This window comes from Bos indicus x Bos taurus, chromosome 4 (assembly GCF_003369695.1).
Source record: "Bos indicus x Bos taurus breed Angus x Brahman F1 hybrid chromosome 4, Bos_hybrid_MaternalHap_v2.0, whole genome shotgun sequence".
Lineage (NCBI taxonomy): Eukaryota > Metazoa > Chordata > Mammalia > Artiodactyla > Bovidae > Bos > Bos indicus x Bos taurus.
The window spans coordinates 21642022-21669944 of NC_040079.1; the positions used below are offsets into that span (position 1 = coordinate 21642022).

The 27923-nt window shown below is 48.0% G+C and overlaps 1 protein-coding gene and 1 long non-coding RNA gene across 3 annotated transcripts; one reads left to right on the forward strand and one right to left on the reverse strand.

Moving 5' to 3' along the window:
* Nucleotides 1-782: 782 nt before the first annotated feature.
* LOC113891190 lies at nt 783-11336 on the reverse strand. Its single transcript, XR_003510686.1, has 2 exons — nt 11135-11336; nt 783-1632 (listed from the first exon to the last, which is right to left on the reverse strand). It is a non-coding gene; the product is annotated as an uncharacterized LOC113891190 (long non-coding RNA).
* Nucleotides 10763-27617, forward strand: LOC113891189 (aldose reductase). Of its 2 annotated transcripts, none has more exons than XM_027538957.1 (10): nt 10763-10905; nt 19082-19249; nt 19918-20034; nt 21148-21225; nt 21537-21659; nt 22134-22240; nt 22563-22644; nt 23173-23256; nt 25095-25177; nt 27197-27617. In XM_027538957.1, the coding sequence occupies exons 1-10, from the start codon at nt 10840-10842 to the stop codon at nt 27237-27239; spliced, it is 951 nt and encodes a 316-aa protein (XP_027394758.1). In that variant the 5' UTR covers nt 10763-10839; the 3' UTR covers nt 27240-27617. The 2 variants fall into 2 exon arrangements, with proteins under 2 accessions (XP_027394758.1, XP_027394759.1); XM_027538958.1 differs by lacking the exon at nt 10763-10905 and adding an exon at nt 11383-11465.
* The last annotated feature ends 306 nt before the right edge of the window (nt 27618-27923 follow it).

Sequence of the window (27923 nt, forward strand, 5' to 3'; positions counted from 1 at the left end):
AATATCAGTCATTTTACATTTTATGGACAGTGCCCTCTATAAGGGCACTTCCCACGTGGCTCAGTGGTAAAGAATCCACCTGCCAATGCAGGAGACACGGGTTTGATCCTTGTGCTGGGAAGATCCCCTGGAGGAGGGCATGACAACCCACTCCAGTGTTCTTGCCTGGGAAATCCCATGGACAGAGAAGCCTAGCAGGCTACATTCCAAGGAGTCACAAAAGAGTGGGACATGACTTAGTGACTGAACAACAACAAGCCCTCTGTTAACTTTTGAGGAAGTTAGAAATCCATCAGTTCAGTTCAGTCACTCAGTCGTGTCCAACTCTTTGGGACCCCATGGACTGCAGCACACCAGGCCTCCCTGTCCATCACCAAGTCCTGGAGTTTACTCAAACTCATGTCCATTGAGTTGGTGATGCCATCCAACCAACTCATTCTCTATCGTCCCCTTCTCCTCCCGCCTTCAATCTTTCCCAGCATCAAGGTCTTTTCAACTGAGTCAGTTCTTCGCATCAGGTGGCCAAACTATTGGAGTTTCAGTTTCAGCATCAGTCCTTCCAATGAATATTCAAGACTGACTTCCTTTAGGATGGACTGGTTGGATCTCCCTGCAGTTTGGCCCTCAGCTTTCTTTATAGTCCAACTCTCGCATCCATACATGACTAAAACCCATAGCTTTGACTAGACTATATGAGGATCTTAAAAGAAGCTTGGAAAAAAAAAAAAAAAAAGAAGCTTGGAAGCCTTCCCTGAAAAGATGCACACAAAAATATATTCTCCTAATTGTACATATATAATGGTTTTTTATTGCATTAAAAATGTACTTCTTTCTCAGAAATAACATTTTAACATGTACAAAGATTTATAACTCATTCACTCTCATAAATGTGGAAGCTTGGTGAATTGTGTTGACAATGGGATTTCCTTTTCTTTTAACAAAAGAAAAAAAAAACTGCCTCAAGTTTCAGCATGTGCTGCCTCTGCAAAGTCCGTGAGTTTCTTGGGACTGTGTTCCCATTTCTCAACAAAATCTTGTGATTCAAACAGGCATTCAAAGCCCTGATTCTGATGAAACTGATGATGCCTGCAGCAGCAGACAAGAGTTCTTTCAGGATTTTCGCAGAGTCCTCAAAAATTACAATGAAATGTGGGGCCCTCCCCCACCCCCAGGCACTCCCTACCCGTCATTCTAACTCTTTCAACCTTGTGATCTGTCTATGAAATCATCATATCCATTTGGTTAATGAATTTATTCCTTTTTTTTTTTTTTTTTCAAGTGTTAAAATGGTATGCATCGTGATTACTGAGGTTTTTTTTTTTTTTTTTTTTGGCGCTGCGAGAAACGTCGAGCCTGAGGCGAATGCCTCCCTGAGCTCACCCTGATCTTGGCCCTGGAGGTTGAGGCAGTTTGAAAGAGGTGGGACGGTGTGGAGTGGGGAGAATTTCAGTTCAGTTCAGTTCAGTGGGGATAATTTCAGTTCAGTTCAGTTCAGTTCAGTCGCTCAGTCGCCTCCGATTCTTTGCGAACTCATGGACTGCTGCAGGCCGGGGTTTCCCTGTCCATCACAAACTCCCGGAGCTCTCTTAAGAGGGGGCCGTTTTTCCTCTGCCAATCTTCATTCCACTGAGCCTAAAATTGAAAATACACTCCTGGCATATTGCAGCTTTTAGTTCTTTTCCTCTCTCAACATCTCATATACTGTGCAGCACATGGCATCAAATTGTAAGCTCCATGATCCCTTCTACTGACCTCAGGGTCACTTTTCCACATTTCTCTAGGGCTTCTGTAACTATTCTAGGTAATCTTCAATATCCACATAATTCTAATATCTCAGTTAGTTGACCGCCTTCAATTGTTATGAAATTTCCCCTTCTTTACCGTTGCTGCTAAGTTGCTTCAGTCATGTCCGACTCTGTGCGACCCCATAGACGGCAGCCCACCAGGCTCCCCCGTCCCTGGGATTCTCCAGGCAAGAACAGTGGAGTGGGTTGCCATTTCCTTCTCCAATGCATGAAAGTGAAAAGTGAAAGAGAAGTTGCTCAGTCGTGTCCGACTCTTCGAGACCCCATGGACTGCAGCCCACCAGGCTCCTCCATCCATGGGATTTTCCAGGCAAGAGTACTGGAGTGGGGTGCCATTGCCTTCTCCAACTGTTACTTACCAATAAACCTATTACCATTAAATCTCAAATTTAAGCATCAAATCCTGACCAATACTTCTTATCCCATTTATTTGCTCTCACACTCATATTTCATCAATTCTTTGGCACCATTAAGACCTCTGACTGACTAATCTTATCTCATTTCTCTGTCCCTCACCTCCACCTTCACTAGACAGTCAACATCCCTTCATCCTTGATTCCCTCTTTATCCAGCTTAGATTCCATGGTCTATCGCAATAATTGTTGCATTTATGTTTACCTGGCAAATAAGAGTTTTTCTGTTCCCACCAATAAGGAGAATCAAAGGCTTTTTCCATTTAGACAGAACGGACAATAGTATGCATTTACAGGTTTTCCCCGGGATTAAGTTAATTGTTTTGTCTTCTGTCATAGTCCAAAGATATCTGGACCTCAGGACATCCCACATGGATTCACTATACCAACCACAGCACAGTAATTGGACTGTCCCAGCAAGAAATGGTTAGTACATTGGAGACCTTAGAATGAAGCATGTCCTCCAGAGGGTGGGAAATAAACCCCACCAAGACTCAGGACGCATGCCACATCAACAAATTTTTTAGGGGTCTGGTGGTCGGCACATTCTGGAACAGCCCACCCAAGTAATGTGCATGTGTGTGGCTTTAGTCACGTCCAACTCTTTGCAACCCATGGACTATAGCCTTCCACTGTCCATGGGATTTTGCAGGCAAGAATACTGGAGTGGGTTGCCGTGCCCACCTCCAGGGGATCTTCCCAACCCAGGCATTGAACCCATGTTGGCAGGCGGGTTCTTTACCACTAGCGCCACCTGGGAAGCCCCCACCAAAGTAAAGGAAAGCACAAATTATAGCATCTTGAAACCATCAAAACAAAGGTACAGAAGACATAGCAGGAGTGTCATTAAATGATAAGCTCCTACTGCTGCCTAGGTATTTGGGGTGTCTTCTTCAGCAAATAAGAAGAGTCACCATCTTTCCTTGCTTCTCTGCCACTCCTCATATACACAAAACAACTCAACCACTCTCAGGTCCATGGAGGCTTCTTCTCACCTGCTGGAATGTGTCTCTCTAAGTATGCACATGGCTCACCTCACTTTCCATCCTCCTTGTCCAGACTGTCAACCTAGCCCTCTTCTTTATCCTGATCACCTCCTTTATTTTTATCACATGGCTTATCCTTATCTAGCTGGATATTGGAGAAGGCAATGGCAACCCACTCCAGTACTCTTGCCTGGAAAATCCCGTGGACGGAGGGGCCTGGTGGGCTGCCATCCATGGGGTCGCGCAGAGTTGGACACGACTGAAGCGACTTAGCAGCAGCAGCTGGATATTACATTAGCTTGCTTTTAGGTATGTTTACTATCTCTTCCAGGCTAGAGAGGAAGCTGCATATGACCAGAGACTGTCCTGTTTATCTTTGTAATCACAGAACCTAAAACAGAACTTATTGGCATAGAAAGTGAAGTGAAAGTGTTAGTCACTCAGTTGTGTCCAACTCTCTGCTAATCCATGGACTGTAGCCTGCCAGGCTCCTCTATCCATGGGATTTCCCAGGCAAAGAATCCTGGAGTGGGTTGACAGTAAATATTCAGTAAATACCTACAGTATAAGTGAATGAAGTTTTGACTGAATATACCTCTCCCATAAAGATGCCAAACTTGCTAATACTGCATGTGCTTTATCTGTGCACAGAAATCTTTTCTTCTAGAAGATTTTCTGAGCAAAAGTATGCACTGAGGATGAAACAGGGGCAGGCAGCCAGGAAGTTATCAATCACCTCATCCAAATCCATGCTCATGGGGAATGACACGCTTCCTGAAGATACCAACACCTGTGTTATCAATTCTGTAGAATCACTGACCTGATACCCTCCATCCCCACCTCAGGAGACCCGTCAATCTCACTAGTAATCCATTCCTAAATCGAGTGCAGGAGACATTTATTTGCATACGAGGCCCATTCATTCCCTCAGCTGGCAATGATGTATGAGTTAAGTCTCTCCTTTTGCCACAAGCATCCTGAGTCCTCTCACTCAGAAAAGAGAAGCCCTGGGCAGCAGAGGTTCTCAGCCACAGAGCCACCACACCCCAGGATAAAGAATTCTTTAATGTCTTAGGCATTTCTTACAGTGCTTCCCTCACTCGTCTCCTTTGTCTTAGGCTTTTTGAGGCGAAGAAAAAGGGTGGCGTCACAGCTGCAGGGACGGGAAATTGTGCTGAAGGCCGCACAGGCCCTCACGTGCTCTCACACATGCACTGTAAGAGTGTAGACAGCATGAATGCTCACGGGGAGGATAATGAATGCTCTGTGCCAGTAACCCCACCTCTGGGAGTTGGTTCCTTCCTATTTGGATGCTCTTAGGCAATGTGAGGTGAGGGGGAAATTTGCCTCTACACAGAATTTAAGGGGAGGAGAGCACCAAAAATTTTAGTAACCGAGATAGATTATATTTTAATGCAATATTTTTAAAAATCTATATTAATGCCAAAAAAATCCATGATGAACAAAAATATCAAAATTTTAAAAGAAGGCCACTTACTAACTTGTTGGTCTTGCAAAATTAATATTACCAAACCTCAAGTTTCTTTGATGCCCCAAATGAGAAAGGAATATAGTCAGTTGTCTTGGCCAGGAGGCCATACGGATCAAATCAGAAAATGAATTTGAAGCACCTGATACACAGGAGGCACCCATGGATATTACTGGGCTTTCCTGGTGGCTCAGATGGTAACGAATTTGCCTGCCGTACAGGAGACCTGGGCTCGATCCCTGGGTTGGGGAGAAGATCCCCTGGAGAAGGGAATGGCTACAAACTCCAGTATTCTTGCCTGGGAAATTCCATGGACAGAGGAGCCTGGTGGGCTACAGTCCCTGGGGTCGCCAAGAGTTGGACACAAGTGAGCAACTAACACCTTCACTTCTCACATGGATATTACTATTCACAAGAATTTATTGAACTGTGCTAAGGGTGACATGATGTTTGTCTCTCTCTCTTTTTTTTTGCTATCCTGCAATATCTATGAGGAAGATTAATAGTGACAGTTCTTCCAATGTTGTTTACCATCTAAACCTCATTTGCAAACAAACACAATTAAGTATTGACAGGAGCCCTCCATCAGACAAGTTCCCTGAGTCTCTTACGTCCAGCCCATTCCCTGACATGGGCTGAAGTCTCTGTCTTTTTCCTGTGACCTCCACACTTTCTCTTTTGCCTTTCCTTGCTTCCCATTTCTAGAGGGCCAGTCTCAGGTGTTCTCATTCCAAAATGATGATTGCTCCTCCAAGGGTACCGAAGGATAAAAGACACCTTTGCTGGCCTGTTGGGGATGCGCACACTGTGGATTTCTCTGGGTGCTGCTCTGGTCAGGTGTTCAGAGTCTGGTTATCACAGTTCTCCTGCTACCTGAAATGAGGAGTCGTGGTGAGGCCACGGTGTGGATGGAGGGCAGAGTTTTCCAAACTGGAGACCATGACCCAAGAGTGGATCACAAAATCATTCATCACGGAACTGGGAGTGAATCATGGTTGCAATCAATACTAGAAAAATAAAACAATATGCACTATCAGAGTATGCCACACATAATAAGGACGAAATTTTTTGTAGGTCTTTTGTTTCTGTTATATATACACATATGCCAGCTTTTTCACCTGCCATATCGATAAAAAAAAAAAAGAATTTGTGGCCAGCAAGCCATCAGCCCCTGCAGCCACCCCTCAACGGTGTACCTTGAAGGGATTCAGGATGGAAAAAAACCAGGATACTGACCAAAGATAGCTGAGGTGCATATCAAAGGAATGATTTCAATGAGCCGGAGCCTTGCATCTTCCCATACAAAGAAAATCGCTAAATTCCTTAGCTTGAGATACCTGCTTTCCTTTAATTAACAGTAGTCTTTTACTGATCTCTCCATCTGATCTTTGTTGCAAAAACTCCTAGTATGCTAGCTTCTTCCTTAGGAGCAGTCCCTCAGGGCAATCTAAGAGGCTGACTCTCAGGCATAAATCCTTAGGAAGTCTGCCAAATAAAACATAATTCTCAACTTTTAGGTTGTACATTTTTTTTTTCAGTCAACAAATGCAATCTATTCCTTACTGTGAGTCACAGTAAAATGACTTGAAAGCCACCTGTGTATCAGTGAAGAGTTCAGGTGCTATAGTCAAACTCTTTGGGTTTAAATCTTGACCATGCCACTTATTACACGTTCATGCTTAGTCATGCCAGACTCTTTGTGAGTCCGTGGACTGAAGCCCTTCAGGCCTCTCTGTCCATGGGAATTTTCAGGCAGGAATATTGGAATGGGTTGCCGTTTCCTCCTCCAGGGGATCTTCCAGACCCAGGGACCAAACCCTTGTCTCTAGTGTCTCCTGCACTGGCAGGCAGATTCTTTACCACTAGTACCACCTGTGAAGCCCTCAACTTGCTATGAGACCTTAGCAATATTTCCCCCCTTCTCTATGCCTCAGTTTCCTCATGTGTAAAATCCACTGCGAAGATAGTTGTGAAGATTAAATGATTTAATGCATACAATGTTTGTAGAATAGTGCCAGGCACAGAAATGAGCTATTATATTATTCCTGTCAGCAGCAGCACCTGCATATAATGTATGAACCCTGGGTCGGGAAGAGCCCCTGGGGGAGGGCATGGCAACCCACTTTAGTACCCTGGCCTGGTGAATCCCATGGACAGAGGAGCCTGGCGGGCTGCAGTTCATAGGGTCACAAAGAGTCAGACACGACTGAAGCGACTTAGCACACAAGTATGCACTCACAAAGTGACTGAAGCAGTGCCTGAGACATGATATGGGCTCAATAGTTATTTGTCCTCGTGGAATACACTTTGTTTATCACTGTATTCTACTGTATTCTGTTCTCCTCTGCACACGAGAAGATGACGCTTGCCCATCTCAGTGAAGACAAATAGGACCTTGCAACTAGGTCTGGCCAAGATTGTAGATGGAAGGGACGTGTGCCACTTCCAGGCCTAAACAATTCATCGCTCATTTGTGATTGTTCGGTGCTCTTTGACTCTCCTGAGGCAAACCCTGAAGACTTGGGTTGGGGCAATCTGTGAATGAGGTGGTGGAAGCTCTAGCCTGGGTCCTTGAGGGATTGTGTGACTAGAGCCCACTGCCTCCATTCACCTCAACTAACCTGTGCAGACAGGTCGCATGTAACTTCCGTGTGCTTGATGATCACAGCTTTACGTAGATATAATTCACATGCCATAACATTCACCATTTTAAGTGTACAATTTGGTAGTTTCTCATATATTTACAGAGTTATACCAGATTTCACAGGACCTTGAATGCCAAGCTAAAGAGTTTCAGTTTTATCCTACAGAAATTGGAGAGTTAATAGGAAATTCTTTTAATTGCATAAAAAAAATGTTTACTAATTAAATAATCTGACAAACAGTATTACCCTTACTTTCGGCTTCTTCCTAATTTTATCCATATGTCACATTATTTTTTTCATGTTTGTAACCATGTCCTATCTATGACTTTGTTTTCTGTGGTAACATTAGGGTTATTTCGTATATATTTTTCTCTATATCTAGATTGTCTTCATTCTAAAGATTTGTTAATTTTATTGTTTGGCTGTGGTGGGTCTTCGTTGCTGCACGTGGGCTTTCTCTAGTTGCAGACAGCAGGGGCTACTCTTTGTTGCCACGCATGGGCTTCTCATTGCAGTGGCTTCTCTTGGTGCAGAGCACAGGCTCTGGGTGTGTGGGCTTCCGTAGCTGCGGCTCTCAGGCTCAGCATTTGCGGCTCTCCAACTCCAGAGCACAGGCTCAGCAGTTGTGGCGCACACGTTAGGGCTTAATTGCTCCGAGGCATGTGGAATCTTCCCAGACCAGGCCCTGAACCAGTGTCACTGCATTGCAAGGTGGATTCTTTACCACTGAGCTACCAGGAAACCCCTGTCTTCCCTTAAGCTACACCGTGTCTCTTGCTGTTGTTGGACATTTATAGTTTTCCATTGTGTGTATAGAACTGTTTTTCAAACATACATGTGTGTGTGTGGACTAGGGTGATTCAAGTGAAATGCCAAGGGTATAAAAATTAAGGAAGTATCCACATTCAGGCTGCAATTTTTCACCTAAGTGCCTCACTTGCCCAGTCCCAGCCCTACACTTATAGCGAGGTGTCTGTGTGCAGGTATGCGTGTTTTCCTTCTAAATTATTCCCTCAGAATGAGATTACTGGTTCTCATGACAGGATTATTGGTTTAGAGTCCTTTAAAGTTCTTATTGCTCTTGCTAGGGATTACTAGAAGGTTTCTTAGAAGAATTCCATTGACGGTTTTTTTAAAACATAATTTTGATATGTGCACCACAGCATTTTACAAAGATTACAGACGTAACAGAGCAGTAAAGTGATTATGACAACAGTATGTCCCCACTATAGTACAGCCATTGCTATAGAAGATCCACAGGTCTGACTTTTTACATGTGTTAGCCCAGTCAGAGTACTCCATTTTTAGCCAGTTATGCCTTCATGCAGTCAACTGTTAAACTCAATCATCAAAGTAACCACAACAAGCCATTCATATTGAATGTATGTCCCTAGCAGATGACCCTTCTGTGTATACCAACCTGCTCACTCCAGGTGTATAATTTCTCTATGAGACTAGCCCTTAGGACAGCAGCCTCTTGCCAACAGAGTCATGCATGAAGAGTGGTATGACTACTGCTATTTTATCACAAACCAGGTTCCTAGCTGTAGGGCTCAAATGAAATTGCTATTATTGGGGGACAAATAGTATCAGAATTTGCCTACCCACAACAGTTTCTGTAAAAGTAAATGGAAAAATCTCTGGCCCAGTCTGTTTTGTACACATTTTTTTCCTGGGGGTGGGGGTGGGGGTGGTGGGGCAGGGCACTTTTTAAAAGGCACTGAAAGGAAAATTACCAGAATGGAATTCAGAAAGGTCTGGGTTCTGAGTCATCCCCAGGCAAATGTAGTTCCCGATCTCACATAATTAGGGGAAATATTAAAGGGAGATAGAGCAGAAAGAGCAAGGTTGAGGTAGAGTATGGTATAATGGAAAGGGGTTGTTTAAAAGAAACTAAAATTGTCCACAAAACTCTTTCAGCAACTTTCCTTTGGTTATCCTGGGAAAGAATGTGTTAGGACTGCCAATTAGGATTGATTAACTCATTACCTGCTGCTGCTAAGTCCCTTCAGTCATGTCCAACTCTTTGCGACCCTATGGACTATATAGCCTACTAGGCTCCTCTGTCCATGGGATTCTCCAGGCAAGAATATTGCAGTGGGTTGCCATGACCTCCTCCAGGGGATCTTTCCCACTCAGGGACTGAACCCACATCTTTTTTGTCTCCTGCTTTGCCGGAAAGTTCTTTACCACTAGCGCCACCTGGGAAGCCCAATTCATCTAACTCCTCCTAATTTGGCATACTTGAAGCTACAATATTAAAGTTATCTTTTCTTTTGTGGGTTTCTGTCTTATTCATCTAGAGAGCTTTGCTAAGTTACTGTGTATGAAATGTGCTGCTTCCATAGAGCCTTACTTTCTAAAGATTCAATGTCCTCTGCGTGTTTTAGATTAAGCTCATCAGGGACTCCTAACCTCAAGAGAGGCTGGCTTTAGGAGAAAGGGTTGCTGAATTACATTATGTACAAACAGCTTACATCTAAGGCGGAGTGTGAAGATAGCCCTAGGAGGCTACATACAGGCTGCTGCTGCTGCTGCTGCTAAATCACTTCAGTCGTGTCTGACTCTGTGTGACCCCATAGACGGCAGCCCACCAGGCTCCTCCGTCCCTGGGATTCTCCAGGCAAGAAGACTGGAGTGGGTTGCTACCTCCTTCTACAGGCTCAGTTCAGTTCAGTTCAGTTGCTCAGTCGTGTCCGAGTCTTTACGACCCCATGAATCACAGCACGGCAGGCCTCCCTGTCCATCACCGACTCCCGGAGTTCACTCAGGCTCACCTAAATCTCAAGCTGATGTTCTGCAACAAGATACAAACCATTTCTCTGGGGTGCACCTTACTAAGAGCAAAGGGCGCTAAACTCCAGAAGTAGTAGTCAGTTCAGTTCAGTAGTTCAGTCGTGTCTGACTCTTGGCGACCCATGGACTGCAGCACGCCAGGCCTCCCTGTCCATCGCCAACTCCTGGAGTTTACTCAAACTCATGTCCATTGAGTCGGTGATGCCAGCCAACCATCTCACCAGTGTGTTCCTACAAATTAAAGTCCTGGCTTTGGTCAAATTCCCAAAAAACCATGCTAATAGGCTTGAACAATAAACTTATCCTTTTGCGCTCTCAAAAAAAAAAAAAGGAGAGAGAAAAACCAAAACTCCTTCCCAGGCTATTATTTATGGGAATTCTGTTACTTTTGCTAACGCATTCGCGTTTCCACGCGCCACAGCTGCTGGCGGAGCTCGCTGCGGGGCGTGGGGGCATGGGTAAACCGCCTACTCAAAAGGAATCCGGAGACGCTAGGACCTAGCAGGAGGCACGTCCTCGCAGAGCCCCCCGGGCTAACAGACGTGCGGCATCCTGAATGCCGGGGCGGCCAATCAGAAGCTGCGCTTGCCGAGCCAGACACCCATCATACCCGCCCCTTCGGCCTGCCTCACCCGCTATTTAAAGAACCGCGCTGAGCCTCCTCGGCACGGTTCTCTGATACCGGTCAGCAGAGCTCAAGCAGTCATGGCCAACCACATCGTGCTCTACACCGGCGCCAAGATGCCCATCTTGGGGCTGGGCACCTGGAAGGTAAGTACTCTGGCGACCGTGCTCCGGGGCTCGCTTAAGTGCTCGGCGCGGCCTGGGGCGGGAAGAGACCGAGAGTGACCCTGAGCAGTGCCCCCCGCGGAGAACACCAGGCCTCGAGGGAGTCACGCTTGGGCTGGTCGGGTACCGGCAGGATCTGGGCCTGAGGTTCGGGAGCCCGGGCGCTGAAGCGGGCGGGGCGCTCGCCTCGGTCTCGGGCCGGGGGACTTACGGTGGGGTGGGGAAGGGGTGCTTGAGAACGGCTCGCGGGTGGCCGACCCCATAACTCCTCATGCATGCGATCCGCTGGAATCCGATCTCAGCTGGAAAGGCAACTAGGGGGCGCCGATCGAAGGGAAATTTTCCCATGTCTCCGTCGCTGTGGCTCGGTGGATGAAGGTCTAGGAGGGGCGTTCCCAGAGATGGAGCAAAAAAGAGGCGTGGGGCGTGGGGCGCCGGCGTCCCTGCCTAACCGCACCTGCGGGCCCCCGCGTCTTCTTTCTTCGCAATAGTTGATCCTTAACCGTTTCCGGCTTTGCTCCCTCAGGAATAAGGATCCCAAGGTAAGCCTGGAGTCTGCAGGTAATTGAATTCGGCGGCATGAGTGTGCCTAGGACCTTTTTATTTACACTGTCTCCAAACGCGCTGGTCGCTGAACTCCCGGAGGCCGGCGTGCCCCTCGGAGTGTCCTGTGCTGGACGAAGGAATCTGCGCGGGTGCGGGTGGTGAGGGGAGGTTCCCGCCCATGCAAAACTGAGGGCTGGCATCGGTAGTTAAAACTGCCTCCTGAAACCTCGGCACCTCTGGAACCTCTTCACAGCGTCCCCAGGAAAAGGTTACGAGTAAAAATGGTAGTCTTGAGTATCTGACAGTTGGGGAGCACCGAGTGATGTTACGGAAGCCGAAGCAAAACCCCCAAATTTTAAACCGCTTATAAGTTAGCTTGGGGTATTTTGTACATTACATTCCACGGCTATGATTCGGGTTTTCCAGGAATTTTAAATATAGGACTGGGCATTAGCCATTTGCACACTAAGGAAAGAAAAGACTATAGAGATTAAAGGCACCTTGAAATGGTCTGAAAGAGACAGAAGATGGTATTTATCTGTACCCTAAAATCAGCAGCTGAAATCTTGTAAACGTTCACTGTCCTGGAGTTGCCTCCCAGGAAAAGTATTTCTTGGACAAAGGAATCAGTTATATGTGCCTTGTGTTTCCTTCCAAAAATCCAGTGGTGGCTCTAAGGGTGTAATTGAATTATGACCATTGTACCAAGTAAAATTCGGTCTGTCGCAGGTTATTCTCTTGGAATGGATGTGAACAGACACTTTCTTGGCAGTGGCAAATTACAATTTCTGAGGCAGCACACAGACAGACACGTGTCTCTGGAACAAAACCACCACCTCTCTGAGCCTTATAAGTTTGTGGTTTCAAAAACTGGGACCTTAGGTCCATTGTTTCAAAATCAGTACTCTCGGGTTAAATAAGGAGTAAAAGTTGATTTAAAACTAGGGCTTTATCATTTGCTTGAGCTCTTAAAACCTACTCCCAAGGATGTATATTTAGTTAAGATAGCTCTATAAATTGGTGTGTTTAGATCATTCACTCCAGTAAGTTCGTTGAGTGTAAGGGTAGCGACTGACTTGGTCACAAACTATTTACAGAACTGCTCACAGAGCCTGGAAATGGTAGGTATCCTGAGGATAACATGTTGAATTAATATGAAGAAGTAAGATAATTTCAGATGTGGGGCAGTGGGTGAGGAGTTGAAGTTGTTTGGAACCTTGTAGAGGCATGGTAGGGGAGGTGACAGGGAGATAAATGGTTTAAGTATGGGCTTGGAGTAGAGTTCCTTCTTTATAAGGAGAAGTATATGAATAGTGTTTGATACCTTTCCCCTGTATGTGTAAAATATATATTTTCACAGATGCCGGACAAAAATGGGGTGACCCAAATACCATTTGCTTATCTTTGTGAGAACTGGGGGAAGCCCTGGGAGTGAGGGCAGTTCTTGGTTCCCATGCATCTTCCGTATCATGGTGGCTCTGTTGTATCCTTCGGACCCTTGGCAGGGCTCTGGGAGTCTCCAGTCAGTTACTTTGAAGGTCCTCAGACTCCCCCTTCCTCTCCTTGGAGGTGACGGTTTCAGTCCACTGGAAGAACACCTATGCCTCCAAGCCCATGTGGCTTAGAGGCCATTTCCCCTTGGCAGGCTTGCCTTCCCCAGTGGACAATAAATAAGCCACGGGTATTGTATTCCCAGGAAGCGGCTAAAACAGATTACTTCTGATGCTGACCAGTGTCCTGTTGCTGATAAATGTGTGGAACTAGCTGGAAACTTTTTGATGGTAAATGGCCATTGTAACTTACCTACATACTCCAAGCCTAGGAGTAGAGGACAGTTTTCTCCGCTGCTTTTCCATCGTCTTCTGCCCACACCCACGAGCCTTTGAGACACTTCCCCCTAAATGTCCCCCACCCAATGAAAATTCAACATCACAGATAGACAGTACATCTGTGTGTGTCCTGTGACCCTCTGACAGGCCACAGAACATTTTATAAGCTAAGTGTTTTTGTTTTTGCCCCCAACACACCGGTTTTTGCCTCTTTGAGGTTGATGAACACTTCCTTTAGGAGAAAATGCTGAGAAAGAACTCAGGCCAAGCTCTTGCCGGCCTGGGATCCTGGGCTAGAAAAGTCGGAGCTAAACCAGTAGCTTGTCTTTCTGTTCACCTGCTTCATCTCCCTGCAGGCCTCCACCTGCAGCTCTTCAAGAGCAAAGATACTTAAATAAGTCCTGCCTGCGCAGGGCCAGCCCTGGGCCACCCCCATTACAACCAAGTGGAGACAGTGGTGTAATTTAGGACAGCTGGAGAGAAAGTTAATCTCAGTTTTCTTGTTGGTTTGTGTTTGTGGCCAGACCTGGTTGTGAGCTTTGGTGTAAAAAAAATAGCCAAAATGGACTGTTTTCATGTGATAAGGCAATGAAAAAGATCCTTCTTCGGCAGTCTGCTCTTTATCATATGAAATTATGTTTTACATTATTAAACTGTAGATTTGGGCGTAATTGAACATGAGCCAAATGAGGTTGGCTTATCTGCACCAAGCAATAAAAACACCTCTGTTGAGGTGAAAGACTTTGTCATTCTCTGGATTCTCCCAGATGCGTATTCTATTGGAGTCTTATGAGTGTGGCAGACTTGAAGACTTCTTGGTACAAAATCGATGGATACGGGCATCATGTGTAAGCACAGGGCAGGCAAGCTGGCCCAGCTTGCTCAGGTTTCCCCGGACCTTATTGTCCATTGATTAAACTGGAGCAGGGTATAAACCCTTTCAGTCTCCAGAATATCTTTACGTTCAATATCAGGATACCTTTATTTTGTTTTGTTTTGGGAGGGTTTCTGTTTGTCTGCTTTTGGGCTGTATCACATGACATGTGGGATCTTAGTTCCCTGACCAGGGATCGAACCAGTGCCCCTTTATTGGAAGAGCAGAGTCTTAACCACTGAATCTCAAGGAAGTCTCACCTTTTGGTTATTAAGGTGCTGAATTGCAAACGAGAATGTTATTTGTAAATAGGACAAATCAAGACAGGGACTGTTGCCTAATGCCCATTACTTTGTGTGCTTTTCCAGCAACCCCCAGGAGTTAGTAAACCGCAGCACATTTTTATAAGCAAAGTTTTATTAGAACACATCTCACTCCTTTACATATTGTTTTTGCAGCAGCAGAGTTGAACAGGTGTGATGAGACTGTTTGGCCCACAAGGCCTAAAATATTTTCTGTCTGGCCACTTAACAGAAAAAGTTTGCAAATTTCTTTTCCAGAAGATTCTAAATAAATTAACTGGAAGTTGGAATACATTTTGAGAAATTAGGTCACAAATGTCTGTTTAGCATACATGTAGTTGAAATGCTTTATATACAATGAGAAGCAGAAAATCATATCATGACATCACTAATATTTTGAACAAAACCGATAAAAAGTAAGGTTAGTTTTTTTTTAATGTAGGTTGAGCTTCTCTGAAGTGAAGCTGGTTTAATCAGAAGAGGTTAAACAATGCTTTTCAGTGACAACGTTTTTCCGATGTGTTACTTTTCAAGGCCTTAGAGGTTGATGCCCTGTTTCTTTATCAGTTTACATCAGAAGTTATGGTTACCTATTTTTTGATCCAAGTTTATCATTGGCACACTGTTAAACTTCTTACCCAGGTTTTTTTCCCCTCAAAGTAAAATTTCCTTTATTCCTATCCCCCCTCTTCATTACAAAAGTGATACCTGCTAACTGAAGAAAATATTTTAAAAAAGTCAGAAAGAACACAGTCCTCTCTTTCCAGACATCTGCATGTTAAAACTACAAAGGAGTCAATGTCTGAGATACTGTTTTAGATGGACTTTGTAGCCTGCCAGGTTCCTTTGTCCATGGAATTCTCCAGGCAAGAATACTGGAATGGATTGCCATTCCCTTCTCCAAGTTTGGAGCTGGAGTATTTTTGTTGTTTGTTTGTTTGTTTCTGACTTGCAGAGGGAACAGAGGGAAGGATATTAAGGTAATTAGCAGCACGAGCTCCATGCAGAGCGGAAGATGATTGGGTTTTAAGAGGAGAGGAGAGAGAGAGACACGGATAGTAATTATTCGAATTGGGACTGCCTGGCCTGGTGTGTTACATGAAAAGGAAATAGGCCCAGTTTGTGGAACTGACTGGGGGGTCTCGGGTAGAGACGTGTCAGCGATGTCACTTGGTACCATCAGCTAGAATGTTGTCCAGTTGCTGCTCAAGCTCAGAGCTCTAAGTTCTGAGGGGATGGGCATGGGCAGATGTGCCCAAGTCACAGGACAGATTGGTGGCAGAAGTGAGTTTCAAACATGATTTCGCCTATATGATTTGTATAATTTGGTTACTTATAACTTGGGTGTTTCCTCTACTGGTTTTCTGTGGATTTCCTGTTAGATGTATAGAAACATATTTTCATGACTTATCCTCTTTTCAAAGTCTCAGTCTGGACCCCTGACTTGTGTTTGCAGTTTTCAGTGTGGCCAGGGGGTGAGAAGATGGTGTCATCATGTGTTGGCATTCCCAAGTTTATTGAGCCTTCCCCCCCACCGCCACCAGATCTTAAAGTGGCTGCTTCATTAGTGATGAGGAAAGTTAGTTTAGCCTCCTTCGGGGGAGGGTTCTGGGTAATTAGTACTGAACGTAGTTTGTGGATTCCAGTACATTTTCATCTCAGAGGATGGTTTTCCAAGCCCGGGTGACTTGTCCTCTCCCTGACCAGTGTCTCCCTTCCTCCAAGGACAGACCTCTGAGCCAAGGCTGGCCCTCAGGTCCTGGTGCCAGGGTTCAAACCCCGACATCTCTTTCTCACTGCTTAATCACGGGCCAGTTTCGTAAACTCCACACCTTCGTTCCCTAATCCAGAGATCACAGATAACCAGGGTTGTGGTGGAGATGCAATTCAGTGATATACTAAAAACTAGTGAAGACTGATCCATAATAAGTGGGAGCTGTTGTTATTTTCTCTCCGAGCCATTGTGCGCTGCACACCACGTGGGTCAGGTTCCATTTGTGATAGGACCTGCCCTGGCACAAGCCTTCTAGTAACCTCATGCCTGTCCCCGGGCTGGCCCTGGCCTGCCCAGCACAGGTGAGAGCCGTTGTCCCCACTGCACACAGGGCTGGAGGCCCCACACAGCCTTCCCTCCCATTACTGCGAAGGTGTCTCTGGAGAGGGGAAGCCAGCATGTAGTATCCGTTTGCTGTAGTCCTCTTATGGATTGCCACAGCTTGTACGTATTGAATTTGTAAATGCCCAACAGTCCTTGCTTCTGCTCCTCATTGTCCTTTGAAAGCAGTTTGGACTCAGCTTCTCAGCACATGCTTCCCAACTAATCAGTCTTCTCTGTCCGGGCAAGGGTCAGGGAGCCACAGCTTCTTGGTGACCTCTTGTAGGTCATTTCTGTCCTTGGCTCATCTACACAAGCATCATAAGAACTTTTTTTTTTTTCCCAGTTTTGGGTCAATTGTTCAGCAGCCTTGATTATCCTACTCGGCACCCTTTTGGTCCCAAGGAACCAAATAACCAATTTAATCTTAAGCAGGAAAGAAAATGTGTTGGGGGTGGGGAGTCACTGACTTAGAGGATGTCAGGAGTACCAGATCCAGGGCTATGAAGCACGTGACCAGGAGCTATCTCTCCTCCACTCTTCATCTGCCCCTCAAACCCCACTTCCGTCTAGCACCTCCTGGCACACGTGCTCCCCGCACAGAGTCGCCAGCAGAATGAAACCGTGTCCTGAGAGTGCCAGCTGAAGTCCAAAGGTGGAATCTTGTGGGCCTGCTGGGATTACATCTCGGGCCCTGTACCAGTCACTGTGGCAGATGCAGTGCGTGGCCAGGCCTCGGAAAGGTGCCTGCCCTCTGCCCGGGGTTGAGGGCAGTGAGCTGCTAGGCCAGCACAGTACAGGGCCCCACAGAGAAAGTCCAGCCAGGGTACCTTCAAGCCTGAAGAAAGTTGATGGCATGCTGGAGTCCCCTTCCTGGGTCTCCACATTCCACCTGGCTCTCTCTCCTGGGAAGGGGTGTGCCCTGCTCTCATCAGCGACAGGGGGCCCCAGGGACGCTGTGGCATTTCTGGCTATGCTGAGGTTCCCTGCCCTGTTCTTCTCACCGTGAAGGGCGGGGAAGACTGCAGGAACAGCTTGGGTCCTTCGGGGACCTAGGCGATGGCCAAGTCGTCTGAAGATGTCTGATGTCACACCCGAGGTCAGCATTGCCTGTCTGCCCACCCTGCTCCCTCCATGGTGGCGAGCGAGCTCATGGCTCGGTCTTGCATTCCTCCGCCTTCCTCTGTTCGCAACAGCTGATATCAAAACAGCAGATGTCTGCAGCTGCTCATGGCCCCCGGGGAGTTCCCTGCTCATTCTTTTCTACCCCAGCTCTCCGGAGGAACGCGCCCTATTCACCCAACAGTCCCATGCATGTGTTTGTTTTCCACCTCTCTGGTCCAAACAGGAGTGTCGTGCGGATGGTGTGTGCGCAGTCAGGCTGGGTGCTGGATGGCGGGGTGCTTCTGTGCCTTCCTGCTCACCCAGATGCGCACATGGTCCAAGCAGGGGCAGCGTTCAGTCTTTATGCAGCTCTGACCACAAACCATATGGTGGTCTTCCATGAATCCCATTTCCCCCTCCTGTCAACTCCTTTCTGTCCGCTAAGTGCCTTTGAGCGGCCACCTCCCGCCTCCACCTCTTAAAGCAGATTCCTGCACAGTGAGATTTGAGCACAAGCCTTTGAACCTGCAGCAGTCATTTTTGACTTTGGTACTCCCCAAACTGCATAAAAACAAGTGATGACCAATACCAGAATCCACTTGTAAAAGGATAAAATAAGTCATAGGCATTCATTGACGAAACTCGTGAACCAAACAGTAATTGGAATGAATATTTAACAGTGATTTTGAAGTATTTTGAGTTGTTTGAAAGCAGTGGTTTCCCTCATTATCTTAGGAACCTAATAGATTGAGATAGTGGGGGCTTTTGTTTATACAGTTCACTTTAGTCGCTCAGTCATGTCCGACTCTTTACGACTCCATGGACTGCAGCACTCCAGGCTTTCCTGTCCATCACCAACTCCCAGAGCTTGCTTAAACTCATGTCCATCAAGTTGGTGATGCCATCCAAGCATTTCATCCTCTGTTGTCCCCTTCTCCTCCCGCCTTCAATCTTTACCAGCATCAGGATCTTTTCCAGTGAGTCAGTTCTTTGCATCAGGTGGTCAAAGTATTGGAGCTTCAGCTTTAGCATCAGTCCTTCCAATGAATATTCAGGACTGATTTCCTTTAGGATGGACTGGTTGGATCTCCTTGCAGTCCAAGGGACTCTCAAGAGTCTTCTCTACCACCACAGTGATTTGTTAATCAACAGATGCTGAACAAACAAGGAAGCGAGGGGCTTTGGCCCATCTAGTTAAGGTGATCTGTGCTGCTAGTAAAGGGTGGTCAGATTTTCCTAAAGTGAAGCACTGTGGCATCTCACCTCGGGTGGCCTGGCTTTGCGGGGGCCTTGAAGGAACAAGAGCCGCTGAGAAGCCTGGGTTCCCTTCCTCCTGGCTTCTGTGCAGACTGTGTTTTGTTTCATTTTTGGTCTTATCCCCTTGTCTTCCATTTCCTGTTTCTTTCAGTCCCCTCCAGGCAAAGTGACAGAGGCTGTGAAGGTGGCAATCGACCTTGGGTACCGTCACATTGACTGTGCCCACGTGTACCAGAATGAGAACGAGGTGGGTTTGGCCCTCCAGGCAAAGCTGCAGGAGAAAGTGGTGAAGCGTGAGGACCTCTTCATCGTCAGCAAGGTACCCCACCCTGCCGGGGAGCCTAAGGGAGGGTTCTCGTCCATGTTCATCTAGGGCAGCATCCGTTTAGGGGCCAAGACCACACTCTGGGGTCTCTGAACATGGCTAGGGTTATCACCCAGCAGGCGGTTCTTCCTGGGCAAAGGTGTTGACTCAAGGCCACACCCAAGGCCATGTGGGCTCCAGGGCTCGCCTGTCTGTTGGTTGGTCATTCCACTGGGACCCATTGGCTGGAGCCCCTTGCTGATGAGGCTGAGGCTATGGGTTAGCATCCCCTTTCCAGAGGGTTATCTCGGAGGACAGGACTTGGTTCCCCTCTGCAGATCGAGCTCTCTTGGTGGTATCCAAGAGATACCGGGTGGGAGGGTGAGGCTGGCCCCACGAAGACCAGCCTGGTGGGAACTATGTTCAGGGCCTGGGGCTGGCTTGCCAACCTGCCCATTCCATTTTGTGCCTTCAGTTTGGTCCTCCTGAAAGGGTTTCTTGACCTGATTATCCTCCCTTCCTTTGGGAAGGTAGGATTCACGTGTGCAATAGAATCTCTGTCCCCACCGTTGACAGCATCACGGTGAAGTCTGTGGGTTGTGGGTGCGGAAAGCGAGTCCCCTGTCCCCGAGCCATCTGGCTTCCGGCCTGCGGGCTAAGACGTGTTCCCTCCCCGGCTTCAGCTGTGGTGCACGTATCACGACAAGGACCTGGTGAAAGGTGCCTGCCAGAAGACGCTCAGCGACCTGAAGCTGGACTACCTGGACCTCTACCTCATCCACTGGCCCACAGGCTTCAAGGTAGGGGCTCAGCGGTCTCCAGTGGCATCGCCCTCTGCTGTTAGCAGGTCGCGAGCGGGTAGACCCTCTGTGTGTGTCCCTGCCGCTGCACTTGAGGTGCGGTCCCTAGACCAGCAGCAGTGGCCTCGCCTTGGAGCTTGTTAGAAGTCCGCCTCGGGCCCCACCCAGCCCTCTGACCCAAACCAAGGGTGGCTCACGTGCACGTTTCAGAGTTGGAGGAGCACCACTCTTTGTTATTTGGTAATTGGGTAATTTCAACCTTTGCAACAGTGAACACAGCTGAGGTGACACTCCTGCCCATAAGGCAGCGTCATCAGCTGCCACCACTCCCCACCACTTCAGGCACCTTCACATACACACACACACACATATATACACACGCACACACATATATACACACACACACACACATACACACACGCACACATATACACACGCACACACATATATATACACACACACACATACATACACACACATATATATACACACGCCTGCACCCTGCATTTAATGCATGCGTTTTCCCGTATTCCATACACATGACATCCTGTGGAAGCTTGATAAACCTCGGCAACCTACCTCTTGACACAAAAGAACTCTAGAGTTATTCCATCCTTAGCCTCCATTCTAGCCACAGGCTCAGTTTTCTGCTTCATCAACCAGTGTGAAAGCATGTGGGTTTTACCCTGAAGCTCTTATTTTATTGCACTGTGGTGTATCTGGGCCTGACTTACATCCTTTGTTTTTTTCACAATAAGCTGGCAAGGCTCAGCGAGGTGGTGGTTTTGTAGGCTTGGGTCTAACCAGAACATGGGCCCTGGGTCCCCTGCTATCCACACACCCCCATCCATGGCAGGCTTCATCTCACTGACCAAGAATTGTCCATCTCCACACAATGGTCAGTGCCCACCCATCTGATAGAAAAGGGGTCTAGAGGCTTCAGGAGCTGTCTGCTATTTCTTTTTCCCAATGATATGAATTTGCCCTTGATTATCCTCTGCAAACAGACAGCTGTTACAGCTTAGAGTAATTGTTTTAGAACTTTGCTTTCCACAGTGCGTCTGCCCCAGCAGATCTCTGCAGGTCTGTGATTGTTTTTGATTGTTACTGCAGCCTGGGAAGGACTTCTTCCCATTGGATGAGGACGGCAACGTGATTCCCAGTGAGAAAGATTTCGTGGATACCTGGACGGTAAGGCGGCCCCTGGCTTGGCCTCCCCTTTCTTGCTGGCTCCCCGGCCTCCTCGTAAGGGACCAGGCGTGAATGATCTGCTCCACCATTTCTTTCACCATGATTGTTATTCTGTCACTGCTGTGGCTCTTCCTGCCTCATTAAAGCCATCCTGGCTTTTGTCTTGATGCCTCTTGTCTTCCCAAAGATCTGACTTGCTGGCACTGAATAATAAGGGCATGACCTGTTAAGCTGGCTGGTACAAAAGGTGCTTCTGGTCCTTGTCCTTCTGGGCACATGTCAGCAGCAAGCAGACCCTCTTTGGTTTCTAGGCCATGGAAGAGCTGGTGGACGAAGGGCTGGTGAAAGCTATTGGAGTCTCCAACTTCAACCATCTCCAAGTGGAGAAGATCTTAAACAAACCTGGCTTAAAATACAAGCCGGCGGTTAACCAGGTAATGTCAGCAGGGGAGCTGGTGTGCATGGGAGACTGTTTTGTGACACTCTGATGCTAGCACTTCCTTGTTATCCACACCACCTGGTGTGGATAACACCCTGAGTTATGGCTCAGAAAAGACGGTGCCACATCTGATTGAAACTTGCAGGAGAGAAAGGGTTTTGAGCCTGGCTTGTGATGACTCAGAGTCTTGAGACGAGCTGTGTGCAGACATTGACATCCTCAGACATGTCACAGTTGATAAATGGCCAAAGCCAGAAAAAAACCTCGAGGCCCATGGCCATGGTAACAAGACTAGGATCCTTAATGTCAAGAACACTAGCTGGGAAGCAAGAGTTGTCACCACCCAGCCAGGAGATGGGACGTGGGTTGCCCATAACTTTCTGTCTGGAGGGAGGGGTCTTAGCCAGGGAGGACTTCCGGTGTGGCCCGTGCCCATGGGCAGCATCAACCCTCCTGTGTGTATCTGCAGATCGAGTGCCACCCATACCTCACTCAGGAGAAGTTAATCCAGTACTGCAACTCCAAAGGCATTGTGGTGACTGCCTATAGTCCCCTCGGCTCTCCTGACAGGCCCTGGTGAGTCTCCATGGGGTCATGTTCTCTTATCTGTTCGCAGAGATTAGAAATGGCTGAAAAAGGAAATTCAGCATCAAGGAGAGTGCTTCCGAGGTGATCAGCAGATCTCCTGGGAGCCTCCTGTTGGGTTTCCTGGTTGGCATTTTTAGTAGCAGGATGCCTCCTTTTTTCCTCAAAGGGTTGTGAGTTTATAACTGAGCTCTGAGGAGAAGACTGGTGGGCTGCCCTCTGAGGTCAATGGGCCTTAGGATTAGGGTCATGGCTGCCTTGAGCAGTGGTGACGGTGGTCGCTCACGCAGACCATCTTGCTGTCTATCTCCAGGGCCAAGCCGGAGGACCCTTCCATACTGGAGGACCCCAGGATCAAAGCGATTGCAGACAAGTACAATAAAACCACAGCCCAGGTGCGGCCGTTTCCAGGCTCTCGTGACTGTTCCCAGAACTTCCTGCATTTGTGGTGGTTCCCGTTAGCCTGGAGGAGCAAGCCCAGTCAGCCCTCCCCAGACGTATGGCTTGGGTCCTGAAGCGTGGTAGAAAGGGCACAGAGGACCGTTAGAAGACCATATGGGGCTGGGGATGATCAGACCTGCCCCGCTACCTCTGAAGGCTACTTTGAGGGTCCACACTCGCCCTTGTTCGGGAAAGCCCATCTTTGCTTGCAGAAGGGCTCAGCTGTGTGCTCCCAAAGGCTAGCAGGAGCTCCTAGACAGGGAGTAACATACAGAGAGACACGGAGGCTGAGAGCTGGGCTGGGGGACTGAGCGCCTCCCTTCCTCCTTGCAGGGTGTGAGGCATCACCCCTGAGCTGGACTCCTCACTGTGAAGTTCTGGGGTTTCTCTCTTAGGGTGTGGGCCAGGCTGGGGGTCAGATTGGGCGAGTGGAAAGTGCAGAGCTCCTGATGGACGTACGCCCTTGACATCTCTTTGCACAGGTGCTGATCCGATTCCCCATACAGAGGAACCTGATCGTGATCCCCAAGTCAGTGACACCTGAACGCATTGCTGAGAACTTCCAGGTAAGCCCTGGTTGGTCGCCCCGGGGCCCCCTCGGTGGAGGAGGGGCCAGCTTTTTACCAGGCCTCTGGATGGTCAAGTGTGGGCCCCCCGCCGTCTCCGCTCAGACAGGGAGCCCACTGTAGACACAGGACACTGGTTCCTCGTGGGTGGCAGTGCTGTGCCAGGGTGGGCCCTGGGCCTCGTTGTACGCACACACACCTGTGCTGGGACTTGTCATTTGCCTGAGAAATGTTGCTCTTGAGTGATGCTGCCCGGATTTGCATCAGGGCTCAGTTTCCCCATCTGTAAAATTGATAACCTATTTCAAGGGTTATCACGAAGATGAAACAAGATGCACACAGCACCTGGTGCACTCAGGAAACACTGCCGTGCTGACAGCTCCGTGGCCTGCAGAGACCTTGCAGGGCTCCAGTGAGGTGTCCTGTGCGGTCCTCTGGGCACCTGCCAGAGCCGAGGAGGCCTTCTGACTCCACAGCCCCTCCTGCCCACCTGCCTGCCTCCCACACCAGTGTCGGGGGCCGGGCCAGGAGACGAGCTCACCAGGAGGGTCCCAGTGCCAGTGCCCCCTGAGCCTCTGCTCACCCTGAGGCAAGCAGCTCTCAGTCTTCACCCAAGCCCTGGTTCCTGTGACTCTGTTTCCAGGGAGAGCGACTGATCACTCCTGTTCCACTGGTCGGAGGCTGCGGCTGTAACACCAGCTGCTGTCCGCCTGGGGCCTGGGCAGGGTGGAGGAGATAGATAAAGTGATAAAACAGCATGAGAACCACATATTCTGCTAGAGATGGATTTTTTTGTTTCCTGTTTTATTTTTTCAAAGCGTTGGAAAAATTTTCATTAAAAATTTTTTTTAAAGACCCACTTTTGTTATTTTTCAAACCTATTTACTTTTAATTGGAGGATGTGTTAGTTGCTCAGCCGTGTCCGACCCTTTCTGACCCTTTGCGACCCAATGAACAGTAGCCTCCTACATTCCTCTGTCCATAGGATTTTCCAGGCAAGAATACTGGAGTGGGTAGCCACGCCCTTCTCCAGGGGATCTTCCCGACCCAGGGATCGATACTTGGTCTCCCACACTGCAAGCAGATTCTTTACCATCTGAGCCATCAGGGAAGCCCAGTTGGAGGATACTTGCTTTACAATATTGTGTTGGTCTCTGCCACACATCAGTCATAGGTGTACATACATCCCCCTCCCTCATTTTTAAGCTTCCAGGCCACATGGCATGTGGGATCTTAGCTTCCTGACTAGGGATCAAACCCTCGCCCCCTGCAGTGGAAGCACAGAGTCTTAACCACTGGCCTGCCAGGGAATTCCCTGGGCAGAGGTTTTGAAGTGAACTAAATAGGAAAAAAAAGAAGTATCATTTTGCCTGGAGGATCTGGAAGGTAAAGGTCTGTTTTCATCGTTCGTATCATACCCAGACAAAACATGTGCATTCTGAGTGGCCATGTAATAAACTTTCTCTGAGTTTAGTCTACCTTCCTGCTCCTCTGCATAGCAGGCAACATCTCACCAGTGGTCCTGCCTGGAGCTGATCATATGCTTTCATATTCTGTGTTGGATTTTGTTGATGCTAAGTCATGTCTGACTGTTTTGCGACCCCATGGTCTGTAGCCCCCCAGGCTCCTTTGTCCATGGGATTCTCCAAGCAAGAATACTGGAGTGGGTTGCCATTTCCTTCTCCCGGGGATCTTTCCGACCCAGGGATCGAACCTGAGTCTCCTGCATGGGCAGGCAGATTCTTTGCCACTGAGTCACCAGGGAAGCCCTTACCTGTGTTGGATAGCTATTTACAGAGCTTTACCGGATTGTGGTTTCTGTTTTGTTTTCTTTTTAGGTCTTTGACTTTGAACTGGACAAGGAGGATATGAACACCTTGCTGAGCTACAACAGGGACTGGAGGGCCTGTGCCTTGGTGAGGTGAGTGCCGGGAGAGCCCCTGGAGGGATGCAGACGAAAGAATAACTGCCAGAGGCCTTACCACCCAGGTCCTGCTCATGCAGCAGCTTTGGCTTGTTCATGTTACCTGGCCTTCTCCGTGTGCAGCAGGGAGCATTTACAGCATGTCAGCTGAGCTGCACTCAGCTCCGGGGAAATGCCCGGCGCCCTGCCCTAGTCTCTCCTCACCCTGTGCACTGTTGGCCTAACCTGCAGTAACCTGGGGGCCAAACAGCTCCTTTTTTTTTTTTTTTAAGCTGGGGTATAGTTGCTTCATAATATTACATTAGTTTCTGCTGTACAAGGAAGTAAATCAGCTATGTCTATATAGATCCCCTCCCTCCTACCCTGTCCCACCCATCTAGATATATTAACTTTTCCTTTTCAAAATTAAGTGGCTCATATGAAACCAGATGATTCCAGGTGGCTCCTGCCCCACCTTCCTGGAAGAATTTCCCCGTGACTCTTTATCCATAAGGACTCATGAGAGGGTTTTGGTCGGAAGACTGTGTGCTCAGGGCCCACCAGCACCCCAGCTCTGACACTGGAGCCACTAGACGCCTCCAGTAGACATGAGCTGGTTCCTTGTATTCCCTCTGATTTGTAGTTTGGAAGGAGATGACAAGGAAGTAGGGTTTGGTTTTATTTTCTTTTTCCTTTTCGTTCCACTACATTAACTCAGGAAAGTTTAAAACACATTTCCTGCTTTCAAGGAGACTCTCCCCATTTTACATGGAGACTAGGAACTTGCCCTGTCCCTGTTTGTATTGTCCGACCTCACCGTTCTTCTCTGTCCCCTCTGGTAGTTACCATCCTAAGCAGAGTTTGAGCGTTCCCTCAGGCCAGCCCGGGTGCTAGCTGTCTTTCCAGCCCTTTCTCTCCCTCCAGCTCCTAGCTGGCACCCCTGGTGGTCCCCCTACTCCTCCGGCAGGTGTCCCCAGGTTTGCTTCTTGATTAACAACTCTCGCCTGTGAGCGTGCGCCTGCCACGCTGTGGCCACAGGCGAGTTTACCACTGGCCCTCTCTGAGGTCCCTGTATGTGTTAATGGCACTGACCCTTTAGACATTAAAGTCTTGTTTGATCTAGTGGGCAAAGGAGAGAGACAAGAGAAGTGAATCAGTCACCAGGTTCCATCCTTGTTCTCCTTTGAGAACCGCTCATCATTCAGTTTCCTTTCTCCTTCCAGCTGCTGACACAGCATGTGGCAGGGCAGCTGCTGGAGGCCACTGATGTGTAATGGATTAGGAAAGAGCTGTTTTCCCCAAGCAGGGTTCACCCTGAGGCCTTTCACACTCCTCCCAGCCAGGCTTTCCAACACTATATACCTCCAACACAGGCCATAAGACTGTGAACCTTGGCAAACAACTCTTGTATCTTTCCACCCCCAGCTCAACGTCCAGCCTGTCCCCTCTCCCTGTGTTTCCTATAGCAAATCTTTAGTTGTTCTCTTCAGCTCCCACTGGCCCTGGGAGACTTCTGGAGATGACAGTGGCCTCTTGCCCCCTGTGTTCCAAGCACTTGCTGTGTTATGTGTGTTCTGTGTATCTGTGAGTCTGCTTTGTTTTTTAATTGGTGGAAAATCGTTTTACAATTTTGTGTTGGTTTGTGCAGTACACCAGTAAGAATCAGTCATAGTTTTGTGTGTATATATATATCCCTTCCCTCGAGGCTCCCTGCCCTCCCCCAACCCCACCTCTCCAGGTCATCACAGAGCGCCAGGCTGGGCTCCCTGTATTATTTAGCAACTTCCTACTGACTTTTTGTTATACACATGATAGTATATATATATATGTCAGTGCTACTTTCTCCGTTCGTTCCACCCTCACTTTCCTCCGCTGTACCCACAAATCCATGTTCTACCAGGTTCATCAGTTCCGTTTTTCTAGATTCCATGTATACGCATTAATGTACAACACTCAAGACATCATTTCTATTTGAAATTGGTTACGGTAGCAGTCTCAGCCAGGAAAGGCTAATGTGTTCCTGTTTCCTCCTGACAGCTGTGCCTCCCACAGGGATTACCCCTTCCACGAGGAGTTCTGAAGGCGTTCTGAAGCTGCGGGCGCCTGCCCTTGCCCAGGTGACCCGCCGTCTCCCACCTCACTCTTCTTGTGTGTAGCGTAATTTGGCCCGTGTCCCTCAGTGGTGGGTCAGCAACTTCTAGACAAACCCGCGAGGGCTCGGCCAGCTTGGTGTCGGGTCCAAAGAGCAGAATCAGTAGATTAGTAGAAGTCTCTTCAGTTTTCCTTTGCCCTTCTAGTCTGGGGATCTGGGGAACATGCAACCCAAATACTCTTTTCTAAATTGAATTCACAAAATCAGAATAGTGCCTCTAACAGTGGGGTTTTGATTGCTTGGAACTGTAATCCTTTCAGCTAGGCTTTTCTTTGCCTCAAATAAAAAGTGCTCTTATGAGTTTGATGTTGTCTGTTTTGTTTCCGTTTGTTGAAACAGTACACTGCCTTCTGTGCCCCTCGACCTTCCTCCCCAGATACCATACAGCTCAGCTCCACAACAGGAGGAAAGACTTGGCATCTTAGCACTTAGGACCTCAGTACCACATCCACTTGGCTTTAGGGGGCTGGACATCTGACTGCACATCAGACACCCGGGGGGCTTTGAACGCGAGCATGCTGGTCCTCATCCCTGGAAACTTATCTGATTGGTGCAGGTGTAGCCAGGACATCAGGAGTTTGCAGGACCCCAAGGTGACCCTTGTGCAGCCAA

Bases quoted from the DNA above. Each gene is read 5' to 3' on its own strand.
- LOC113891189 (XM_027538957.1), top strand. From the start codon at position 10,840: ATGGCCAACCACATCGTGCTCTACACCGGCGCCAAGATGCCCATCTTG. The intron at 21,660-22,133 runs GTAATGTCAGCA...GTGTATCTGCAG, and splicing joins ACAAGCCGGCGGTTAACCAG to ATCGAGTGCCACCCATACCT. The intron at 22,241-22,562 runs GTGAGTCTCCAT...GTCTATCTCCAG, and splicing joins GGCTCTCCTGACAGGCCCTG to GGCCAAGCCGGAGGACCCTT.